At 38.9% G+C, this 12645-nt stretch overlaps 3 protein-coding genes across 3 annotated transcripts; 1 reads left to right on the top strand and 2 right to left on the bottom strand.

The window, feature by feature from the left end:
• The first annotated feature begins 2342 nt into the window (after nucleotides 1–2342).
• Nucleotides 2343–3590, top strand: LOC137633207 (flagellar attachment zone protein 1-like). Its single transcript, XM_068365374.1, has one exon. The coding sequence runs from the start codon at nucleotides 2343–2345 to the stop codon at nucleotides 3588–3590; it is 1248 nt and encodes a 415-aa protein (XP_068221475.1).
• A 6899-nt stretch (nucleotides 3591–10489) lies between these two features.
• On the bottom strand, nucleotides 10490–10981 carry LOC137633199 (uncharacterized). The gene has a single exon (XM_068365362.1). The coding sequence runs from the start codon at nucleotides 10979–10981 to the stop codon at nucleotides 10490–10492; it is 492 nt and encodes a 163-aa protein (XP_068221463.1).
• A 48-nt stretch (nucleotides 10982–11029) lies between these two features.
• On the bottom strand, nucleotides 11030–11806 carry LOC137633190 (uncharacterized). Its single transcript, XM_068365350.1, has one exon. The coding sequence runs from the start codon at nucleotides 11804–11806 to the stop codon at nucleotides 11030–11032; it is 777 nt and encodes a 258-aa protein (XP_068221451.1).
• Nucleotides 11807–12645: the final 839 nt, after the last annotated feature.

Here is a 12645-nt window from a genome sequence, read left to right as displayed (position 1 = left end):
CATGGAATTTCCTTCAGCCAATCACAGGGCTCAAACAGAACCCCTTTTTAAGCCAGTCTCTCATTGGCTTAAACTTTCGTTATTTGGCTAAGGTGTTTAGAAGCTGTCCTCCTATTAGTTAGATACTTCCAGTCAATTTTGATTCCAGAGGGTATTACCACAACGAATTATCTTGTGTAGTGTGACATATCAAACAATATATTTGACTAATAATAGATATATGAACTAATATATCAAACTAGAAATTTATTAAAAAGCATTATTTAGATTTATAATAAAACGTCAAATGAAAAAAATGAAAATTGAAAGACCTTGGCAAACAAGCCAACGAGGTGGTTGGTTCTTCCAATACATATTCTGTATCTTGCATACAGTCAGTCGAGGGCTGTAATCACTCTCTGTAATAACTTCTGTAATTTTGAGAGAAGGAATTTAAAATTATGTATCAATATTAATATGTTTTATAGTATACTTTTGCGGCTCAAGGTGATACTCAAACTCTTTCACATATAAATATATAAATTTATGTATATATATATTTATATATATAAATATATATATATAGATATATATATATATATATATATATATGCCATATGCAAAGACCGAATAGCTAATCAAAAATGTTTGAATAACTACTAGCGAATTAATAATTTATACCAGATTATTATACAGTTACCCAGGCTAAGTCCTATTTTTATTATGTACTCTGATATATATATATATATATATATATATATATATATATATATATATATATTATATATATATAATGGTCTGGCGAAATCTAACAGAGGCCTTTTGCGTCAATTAGCTCAGGAGGACATGATAATGATGATAATATATATGGATATATATTGTACATACATACATACACCCAGATAAGTAGGTATATATGTACATATATATGTGTGTGTATACATACATACATACATACATACATACATACATACATATGGAAATATATATATATATATATATATATATATATATATATATATATATATGTATATTAATTTGTAAGTATGTATGTATTTGTATGGATATATATATATATATATATATATATATATATATATATATATATATATATATATATATATATATACAGTATATATACACACACATATATATATATATATATATATATGTGTGTGTGTAAGTATATATACACATACGCACATATATATGAATATATACAAGCACATACATACATGCATACTACATATATATATATATATATATATATATATATATATATATATATATATATATATATATATATATATATATATGTGTGTGTGTGTGTGTTATATATATATGTGTGTGTGTGTGTGTATACTGTACACACATACATACATATATAATTGTATGCAACATGATATATATATAGATATATATATATATATATATATATATATATATATATATATATATATTATATATATATACATATACATATACATATAAAAAAAAATATATATATATATATATATATATATATATATATATATATATATATATATATATATATATATATACAGAGAGAGAGAGAGAGAGAGAGAGAGAGTATACAGAGAGAGAGAGAGAGAGAGAGAGAGAGAGAGAGAGAGAGAGAGAGAGAGAGAGAGTGCGTGTGTGTGTGTGTGAAGACATTTCAGAATCGTTGTTGTGTACATCGATTGACCTCCCAAAGTCTGCAGGATTTTTTTGTCTTCACTGAATCTTTGAGTCGGTTTTCTGCAAGGTCTTGGTCCATTTCTCAAGGGCTTCAGAATTATTTCGTCTCTAACTGATCCCCCAAAGGCGGAGAGAGAGAGAGAGAGAGAGAGAGAGAGAGAGAGAGAGAGAGAGAGAGAGAGAGAGAGAGAGAAGACCATTTCAGAATCGTCTTTGTAAACATCTTCGATTGAGCTCCCCAAGTCTGCAGGATTTTCTCGTCTTCACTGAATCTTTGAGTCGGTTTTCTGAGAGAGAGAGAGAGAGAGAGAGAGAGAGAGAGAGAGAGAGAGAGAGAAGACCATTTCAGAATCGTCGTTGTAAACATCTTCGATTGAGCTCTCAAAGTCTGCAGGATTTTCTCGTCTTCACTGGATCTTTGAGTCGGTTTTCTGCCAGGTCTTCAGTATTATTTCGTCTCTATTGATTTTTTGCCAGGCCTTGAACTGTTTCTCAATGGCTGCTACAGGATTATTTTGTCTCCAGTGAAGACTCTGAAAATCTTCATCTTCCTTGGGTCCAGGAATTCTTTGTCTTCAGATTAATGTGTCAATATTTTTTTCTAATTCTAATGCTATATTCGTTAGCCATGGAAGGCATTGAAAAAATCTATACTATACAAAATGGTTAGATTTATGACTGACAGAATGATTTTAATGGGATCTTTGACAGCTTTTGGCATCATGGCATGGTGCTGGGGAGGCGAGGATTCACACAGAGAAGCAGAAAAACTCTTGGATTTAATGGATCGGGAGGAAATGGAGAGACTGCATCCAGCAGTCTACGATGGGGCAAATTATGTTGCCGGACAAACTAAGGAACACGCACAATTGGATGAAGCATCGAAAAAGGATCTAAGTGAAGAGTTGGATGGAGCAGAAGAGGGAATTCAGTTATTTGACGATTTCATCGCTAGAAAACACCAAGAGACGGAAACGACCAATGACTTACAACGCATCTGTGAAGAGGTGCATGGAGCAGAGGCAGAAGAAAATGAGTTATCTACGGACAACATAGCCATATCAGCTTTAAATGCAGATTTAGAGAGAGCTGATAAGAAAATTAAGGATCTTATGGCAAGGCTAGAGATAGCTGAAAGTCAAAACGATGAACTTCGAGAGGAGCTTTCGTCCAAGACATTTGTTCAGGTAAGAGAAATTGATGTATGTAATAACATCTGTAACTTAGCTTTAATGGATGATTTACATAGAGCGAATAATAATATAGAGTCGCTTTTTGTAAGTCTAGAAAAAGCTGAAGCTCGAAACGATCAAATTCGTGATGAGCTTTTGGCCAAGGCATACGTAGAAAATGAGTTAGAAAATGCCCGTGAGGAAATTCGGATACTCGAGAAGAAGCGGGAAAGAGTAACACGAGATCTCGAAACAGCCAACGAGAAACTTATGGAAGAGAGCGACTTGGAGGAATACGTCGCAAGTGCTGACAAAGAGATAGGAACACACTTGGCTGAACTGGACAATGTTAAGGCTGAAAACAAGAGACTGAAGACCGAAAACGTTTGTGAAAAGGCAGCTTTGGAAAGTGAACTTAATGCTGCAGTAGAGGAAGTCTATAGAATAGGGACTAAATTGGATACTGTCCTGGATGAGAACACCAAATTGAAGACTGAACTATTAATTAAGAAAGACGTGGTGTGCGACCTGGAAATGGCTGAGGAGGAACTGGAAAAACTCTGGAAAGAAATTGCTGGTGTTAAAGCAGAGAATAGACGACTGAAAAGAGACCTCTCGCAGGAGAGAGCCACAAGCAATGCGTTGATGAAGGCCGACGAGAAGAATAAAATTCTGGAAGAAGAAATTAGGAATCTCACTTCCGTGGCAGACGAATGTTCCAGCTTTTCTAGACTTTAATAGGTCTATGATTTTGAATATATTTGAAAATTTGCATTTTATTATATATATGAACATTATATAGAAGGTAAATATAATAAAAATAACAATAAATGACACATTGTGAACAAAATAGAAATATTTATATTAAAAAACCGAATGATTCAAGTGAGCGATGAGCAGCGTTGCCAAATTTCCTCCTGACACCTTTAATTCCCTTAATAACACTGATACTGCATAAGACGTTCTATTTACATTTGGCAACAAGTGAGACTAACAAGAAACTACGCTTTAGCCTTATAGGGTATATATGGGATTTAATCTCTCTCTCTCTCTCTCTCTCTCTCTCTCTCTCTCTCTCTCTCTCTCTCATATTTAATAACTTTGTCTGCAATTCCTTTGCTATTGAATAGCATTATCCGATATTTATGGGTATATATGAAATGTAATTGTGTCTAAGAAGAGAGAGAGAGAGAGAGAGAGAGAGAGAGACTAGGCCTATACTCTCTTTGAGAGCTTGGGTGTCTTTTACTATATTTAGCTGCCTAATACGATGCCAGGATCATAAAAGCCTTATTTTCCTCTAAGCGTTTAAAGGTCACTCATGAATGGCACAGGTAAAGGTCAGTGACAATGTCCTACAGACTGACCTTTACACATATGATCAGTGCCCAAGTCCCCTCTCCACCCAAGCCAGGACCAGGGAGGGCCAGGCAATGGCTCATGACTCAGCATGTAGACCTATAGGTTCCCTCATACACCCGATCCTTAGCTCTCAAGGATGGTGGGGTTGCAGACACCACAAGAAACTATACAGGTTGAGTGGCTCTCGAACCCCAGTCCGGCAGATTACCACACAGTAAACAAGAGTAATAGAGGTGTTGAATTAATTGTCTTTCCCCAAACGCTTTTAATCGTGACATTCCAAAAGTTGTGATGTGTAAGGGTTAGGCGCCAAAAGGATAGGTAGTAATAAGGCCTCTGTGAGTGCACGATTCAGGTGGCTAGATACCTATCCTCTATCCCTGGACGAGGATAGTTACTTTGGAACATGTACATTGCACCTAATTCATCATGACACAAAATCTCTCTTATCAATCTTTTAGGGGAGGGACTACGTAGTCTCGCACCAAGACTGCATAAACTGCTTGTAAACCAGCCTCTGTCCTATTAACAATTTTCCTCCATTAGGATTAAGGAACGTTTCTTCTTAAACGGTTTTTTACTAAAAGGAGACTTGTTTTATGATTAATAATGAGAGAGAGAGAGAGAGAGAGAGAGAGAGAGAGAGAGAGAGAGAGAGAGATTAAACACCAAAGAAGCACACGACAAACGAACTCAAAAGATTTTTCGCCTCCGAGTTCAATCGTTTGATTTAAGTTGGCATCGGCTTCGTTTTTAAAATTTAAATTTAAATCTGTAAATTATAGCTTTATTTCAGTAACTTGTGCTTTATTTTAGTGTATTTCTTTGTTACTTGATTCGGATATGGCTATTCTATTCTTGAAACAGCCTATCTTTTTATATGATTACTACTTATGCAGAGTCGAAGTTAGAATTGAAGACAACCGAACACCAAATAGAGTCCTTTCAATGACGTCACTGGGAATCGCCGGCGGCCATGCTGGAGGACACACAAAGCGAAAACATAGCGGCTGCTACAGCGAATATGGACAATGAGAGCGACTTTGTCAAACAATTGTCGGGTGATGATAAGCGTTTTTACAAGCAGAAACTCGATCTAATTGATGGTCTAGATCCATACCAAATGCAGAATTCATTCAACTTATGGCACATGCAATTCAGATGCTTTTTAAACTTACAAAGGCAGAACATGAGTGGGCATACATTTCCATTGAATAATCTGATTCCAGAATTTGTTGTTTTTCCCTTTAATGCTTTTAAGTCCAAAATTAGATAAACACTGGGCCAATGAAGAGATTGTTTATAATTATAAAGCTAATATTGATCATTTAGCCTAACCTTGTGTATTATAATTTTTTATTGTCAAAATGTATGTAAAAGTTTTGCATTATAATGTCAAATCTTTATCAGTTCATGCCTAACCATTGTGTTTGTGTTTGGTTACAAATGCTATAATTTCTTATATACATATAAACATATGATGGATAAACTCTATTGTAATGCTCTTTGATGATCGTTTTGCCTCCTTGCAATTAAATGCGCAAGTTTAATTATTTTTTCGATGTTTCATATATAAGCTGAAGACCCCTTCGGATTAAACCAGCTTTCAGATATTATTATTATTATTATTATTTAGAATCAATGTTTATTCATCACATAGGCCTGTATGTCTGCACAATTTAATACACAAATTAAAATAAATATAAATATACACTTAATTATATATAGGCATGAGCACCTTGACGAAATAGAGACCTAGGTAAGTAGCCTTTGTTAATATAGCCAATATGGGCGCTTTTAATTTTTGTTTTGAAAATCTGAGATGCCCCTTTCGATGTTTAAAAATTGAGATGCCCCCTCCCCCACACACACTACACACTGAACTGACGATGATACTTGTGAAGTCACCCATGCGATCGGATATAGCATGTTTACACAGGAATAATAATACTTTTAGGGCCTAGCCGAGACTGACCTGTTATGAAATGATCAGAACAGATACGTGCGTAGGGTAGTGAGGATTCACGTAGATCAGCCCGTGATATTCTGGTCAACCACAAGTCACGTCTGCGCTTGGATAATTCTTCTGTATCTTTGTCCTGATTCTGAATAACTGCCGGTATGCGGTAGAAACTCTTGTCATCTCTTTGTCCTCGATTCCCACAACCAACAATAGCGCAAAAACTGGGCATTGTGTGAATGTGAATGTGATGAGATGGCTAACTATTCAAGAGTTCAACCACAGCTATTCACTGAACGCGTCTTTGTATGTCCTCCAAGATGGCGGACCGGAAGTTTGATGACGTATAATGAAAGGACTCTATACGTCTACTGCGCGATTCGGATAAAGTGAATGGATTTGATACGTAACACTAGGCCTACGCCATTGTTTTCTATGTAATTTCCTCTCTTATTTGAATAATCTGGGCATTATTACCCGGAAACGATAATTATTTCTATTGCAGTTAGTCTAGTGAAGTGGCAGGGTTGGATAGGATAGGAGAGAGATGGAAGGGAAGGAGAAGAAGTGGGGATGGGACGGTCACACTGGGAGAAATAAAGGGTTCTTGGGAAACGGTTAGAGACGGGGGATAATAATGTCTCCTATCGGCTCCTTCATGGCAATCCGGGCGTTGTCTCCTACGTTGCCAAATGTCGTGTTGTTGTTGTTGTTGTTGGTGTATTAAAGCCAACACTTCTTGTTGGCACGGGCCTTTTTATTGTTCGGCCCGTAGGTATTCAAACACAAAAAATAGGTACAAAATTAAAAGATTGCCCAGCCTTACTGCTGGACACGGGCTTTTGTGTAGCAGCCCGTAGTATTTATTGCCCTAAGTAGGCAATAGTGTCACAGCAGTACCAGTCTCTCATGTCTGGATTTGCAGCCGCTCAGCTCCTTGAGCGTAGCTGCAGGTGCGACCGCTCAGCCCCTTGAGCATAGTCGCCAGGTTGGCAAAGATAGGTCTTGCAACTGCTCAGCCCCTTGAGCGTGGTTGCCAGTGTGGTCGCTCAGCACCAAGAGCATGACCTTGTGGACCAAAAAGCAGGACCATTTGGAGCCGAAATGAAAGGTTTCAGTAGTAGGTAAAAGTGTTGATAGCAGTAAGTCCCAGTAAGTAGGAGAGACTGGGAGAGGAGGGAAGAATTCGAGTAGTAGGAAAAAGTGGCAGTTTTAAGCATAGATGCCTATCTCTGCACCGGGGAGGGTGAAACTAAGGGACTGAGGAGGGAATGAATTACAGAGGAGGGAGTCTTAGCAAGGGAGCAGACTTTGACTAGTAGTTGCAGTACTAGGGGGATCAAGGTATCCACTGGCAGGGCCTCTGCCAGGGATAAGATGGCAGATATTGCTGGGGGTTGGGGAGGAGATTGCACAGCGCTGGAGGTTGGCTCTTCAGCTGGGCTAGCAACAGCGCTGGGTTCTTGGTCCGTGGCTGCAGTAGGGGCTCCTGGAGGGGGAGTCTCGGATTGTCGCCGGGGAGGCCTGGTTCGCTGAATCCGCTGGGGTTTCGGTGCCTGCCTTGGTGCAGCCTCAGGTTTGTTAGGTGTCTGCCTTGGTGCAGCCTCAGGTTTGGTCGGTGGGGCTGCCAGTGGGGTTGGTAGCCTCTTCAAGAATTCAGGACAATTCTTGTTCCATGCATGGTGAGGTCCCGCACAATTGGGACATTTTGCCTGGGTTTTTGTCCCATTCCGATGTGCGTCAATGCAGTCCTGTGTGGGATGGCGGTGGCTGCAGACTCCGCACATTGTAGGGTTCCTGCACTCTTCTTTATGGTGCCCATAGCGCTGGCAGTTGTAACAGCGCAGTGGTTCTCGCTTTGGACTTCTGATGGGAAACTTTCCCCAGAGGCCCAAATCCAGTGCTTTAGGGACTTGCCCAATAAAGGTGACTGTTACTTCCTTGGTGGGAAGTTTGCGGTGGTCAAGCTTCCTCTCGGCTTTTGCAACATTGCTGCAGTCGGTGACGAATGACAGTGGCATGTTGACAGGAAACCGATAGATCACTGCCTGTCTGAGTCTCTTCTCGGGGTCCAGGAGGGTCAGGGAGGTTTCCTGTTGGAGGATGTTGACGCTGGCAAGGTCCTTCGGGGATATAATTAAATCCCCTTTTAGGTTGGCCCTGGCTGTGATCTTGATGCCAGGGTTGGCGGTGGCAATAGCAGCAACTGCTGCATATGACGGTGAGCCTTCTACAGCTGCCATCTTGAATTTGACAAGCTGTTTGGGTTGGCTGACAGGTGGTTGTGGTTCCTCAGCAGCGGCCAAGTTTAGGTCCAAGCTTGGGTCATTCTCGGTGATTGCCCGAGCCTCCATTAGGAGCTGTGAGAGGCATGGAGTGCAGTTGCAATCCTCAGGGTGCAGTTCTGCTAGTTGCGGTGGTTGGTTGTCAGTCAGGTCTAGAGCCATGGTTGAAACGTTGGTCTCAGGTTCCGGAGTTGCGGTGAGTGGAGCGTCCTCTGCTTCCATTTTTTCAGGTGTCTTCTGGACAGCTGGTGCCGGAGATGGAGTGGGTGGCTCCGGGATAGGTGGGTCTTCGGAGTCCATAGCTGGTTTGGCATGAGTGGGGGAGCTGTGGCCTACAGTGTTGCTCCAGATAGCATACACACATGACTGGCAGTCACAGTCCCGTTCAAAGGGGAGAGAGTTACTGCAACTGGGTGCAGAGACTGTCTCTTTATACCGTGCTTGCACCCGGTATTTCCTCTGAAAAACGTCTGGATAAGGAGGCTGTGGAGGGTAGGATGGTATATCCATGTATCCTGGCCTGTGCTTCCTTTGTAGGAGGTGGTAGATGCTTTCAAGTACCAGGGTATAGCATTGAAAACAACTGCATGTTTTCTTGTGGGAGAGCACCGTTGGGTCCCTTATTTTGAACCCTATGTGGTCTGCTAGCTGCTGTCTGTAGTTTTGGTACCTCAGGCAGCGATTGCACTTGCACTTCTGAGCCCCATTCTTGCAGGGATTGATCCAGGTGGGGTACAAACTCCTTCTGTAAGTGCGGAGACTGTCATGACCATCATCAGCCATACTGGATGGAATTGAGCCAGTCACTGAGGTCAACAACAGTTATTTAATTAGCAAAAAAGCCAAAGTAAATAACTGGATTCTTTCTTATATGTGGCCTCTTCAACCAAAGTTGAGAGGTCCTAGTGACTGTGTGGATATAAGTCCACCCATCCAGGTGTTGCCAAGTCCGGTGCTGCTGAACTTCAGAAGGCTGGAGAGCTCTTGTCGGCGCGAGAGCTGGGCCGAGACGTGCCAAATGTCCTTCTCTGGAGTGTTTAAAGGCCTACCGCTCCTGTTTACCCCTTTTAATCCCTACGCTCGAATGTCTCCTGGGGCAATATACTGGACCTTTCTAGGGATTATCCCATACTACTGAGTTTCCGCATTCTCTAATCAACTCGTATGTGTGAATTTATCTACCTACACTCACAAATTCCATCTCGTGGAGGCTCTACCATTTGTTATATATATATATATATATATATATATATATATATATATATATATATATATATATATATATATATATATATATATATATATGTATATATATATGTGTGTGTGTGTGTGTGTGAGAGAGAGAGAGAGAGAGAGAGAGAGAGAGAGAGAGAGAGAGAGATCCTGTGTAAATTTAGGCAGGTAAACTGAAATAGTGTCATAAAGATACATGGGTTACACAGAATTATCGACAACAATTAAATATATTATCTATCCGTAGTATAGACGCCCAATTATCTTCATTAAGAGTATCCGATACACTTTCTTTTTATATTCTCATGCCTTCTTTCTATGGACTTTGTTCTAGCTTTGCAATTTACTTTGAATATTTTGTTTTAGGTTTGGCACGTTTTTATCTTCAAAATATAAGATACTTTTGCTTGAGTGTCATACCTGATGAAAATATCAATTTGTGTTTCATAGTCTTTGTAAGGATTTATCAAAACAAATAGATGATAGTTTTGAGTCATGAATGTTATACTGATAACGATACACAAGAATGCCAGGATTATAGAGATTTATTTCTGCACATCTTTTATATTAAAAAATATGTAACATTTTTTTATTTGTATAACTAAATTATTTTGGAAGCTAAATTAATGTTTACATTAATAATGAAAAAAAAATGTAGGCTACATTACAAATTAATTAAAAACCGAATGAATATTTACATCACAAAAGAAAGAAAAGAATGAATGGATATTTACATTGAAAATGAAAGAAAAACATTAATGATTTCAGTGAAATAAACAAAAAATGGGTACTAATCATTATAATTCCTCTTCATCAGATGATTCTAGATTTATAACAAAAGAATCAACAAAATTGTCGATGGCTAAATCTCTTGAAGTGTCATCCCTTTGAAGAGTCTCTGCATGGTTAACTGCATTTTTCCAATTTTCCGGTGTTACTTGCTGTAACGCTTCACTTATAAGAGATTTGAGGTCCGACATTTTGAAATTATTTTTCTTTGCCACATACTGTTTGACTTGGCTCCATATTAATTCAATTGGGTTATATTGACAATGATATGGAGGAAGTCTTACCACTTTGTGGCCGTGCTTACTTGCAATAATGTCAATTTCGTACTTGCGTGGCCATCTTGACGTATGCTGTTTTACCATAGCAAGCAGATCATCCTTCAAGAGATCGTCTCCGGGGGTTTCTCCTTTCTCGATAAGCCAGTCTTTAATTACAGCTTTTCTATCGGATGTCGTAGGCGGTTTATCAATTTGGAAAGAGTGATAGGATGCATTGTCCATCACTATGATCGATGATGGCGGTATATTGGGAATCAATTGTGAAATGAACTACTCCTTGAATACAGTATGATTCATTTGTTTGTGGTAATCACCATCGTTTTTAGACTGGAAAACAAGTTCACAGTTTGGAACAAACCCGCGTTCGGTCCCAGCATGAAGAACGATTAACCGACTACCTTTCCCAGTAGGGGGTTTAATACCGGTGGCATTTTCTGAATTGATGTCAATCCAACATTTCCCAACGGTATGGTTTTGGTTAATCCAAGTCTCGTCCAAGTATACAAAGGATTTATAGCCACTGGTTTTTAATGCTTTCATTTCTCTTAAAAACTTAGTTCTGGCTGAGGCTATATCTTTTCTCTCCAGTAGAAATTTTCTTCCATTAACCTTGCTGTACCGAAAGCTAATTTCATGAAGAACTTTGTGAACAGAATCCCCGGAACCTTTAAACTCAATATTTTCTTTTAATTCAGCTGTTATTGAGTCAAGCGTTGGAACTTCCTTCCTTGCATAAAAGTCTAAAACTGTTCTACGCAAAACGCTCTTGTCAAAATCATCTAAATTTGTCACGGTTCTTGGTTGTTGCTTCTGTTCAACGAAAATTGGTTTACCGTATCTCTCTCCCGTTGCTTTTCCTTCTTTGCAAATCCTGCTGATTGTCCTCTCCGGTATCATTGTTGCTTCCGAGGCGCGTTTCAGTGTTTTTCTAACATCCATAACGGGTCCATGGTTTGCCTTTTCTTTGTCAAAGTACTTCACGATCCTATAAACTATTTCTCGAGCCTGGGGATGAAGGCTAATGCGGGAACGAGGACTTCCTTCCATGTTCTTGGTAGGGCGACAGACTCCTTAATGACTGACTGTTTTGGTTGAGCCGTCTTTATGGAGACACGCTGTTTGACATATTCATACCCTGAGGTCAGCTTAACGCCTGAGAAGGATGTGGCAGCGCTGTAAAATTTCTGCCACGTTTAAGAAGAAACGTGTAATTTTATTGTTATTAAAAGTAAAGAAATTACGAGGGCATTTAATAATCGCGAATATTTATTATTAATTAATTATATTTACATTTTTTTTTAACTTATGCTGCCTCCATACACCATACAACGTGATGGTAATATTTGATATGGCATCGCCGCTCCCGGCCCAAACCCAGCCTTGTTCGCCTTACAGGATCCGATAGAGTTTAATTGACTTTAAAGGAGGACATTGAAACTTGCAACTAACACCCACGGTCCGTTGCAAGGAGCAACTTGCTACCGTAAATGTGTGTGCGTGCGTGTATTTATACAAGGCTGATACCATCAACAAAGAATTGTTGATGTTTCAGCTTCTATAGACTTTAATAGGTCTATAATTTTGAATATATTTGAAAATTTGTATTTTATAATAAATAAAAACATTATACAAATGATATAATAGAAATGACACATTATGAACAAAATATATATATTTATATTAAAAAAACCGTATGATTTGAGTTAGCGATGAGCAGCGATGCCAAATTTCCTCCTAACACCTTCATTTTCCCTTAAAAAGACTCATACCACATTAGCCTTTCCATTTACATTTGGCAACAAGTGAGACTAACAAGAAACTACGCTTTAGCATTATAGGGTTTATATGGGATTTAATCTCTCTCTCTCTCTCTCTCTCTCTCTCTC

Source organism: Palaemon carinicauda, chromosome 3 (genome assembly GCF_036898095.1).
Source record: "Palaemon carinicauda isolate YSFRI2023 chromosome 3, ASM3689809v2, whole genome shotgun sequence".
Taxonomy (NCBI): domain Eukaryota; kingdom Metazoa; phylum Arthropoda; class Malacostraca; order Decapoda; family Palaemonidae; genus Palaemon; species Palaemon carinicauda.
This window is presented reverse-complemented; position numbering and strand designations above follow the sequence as displayed.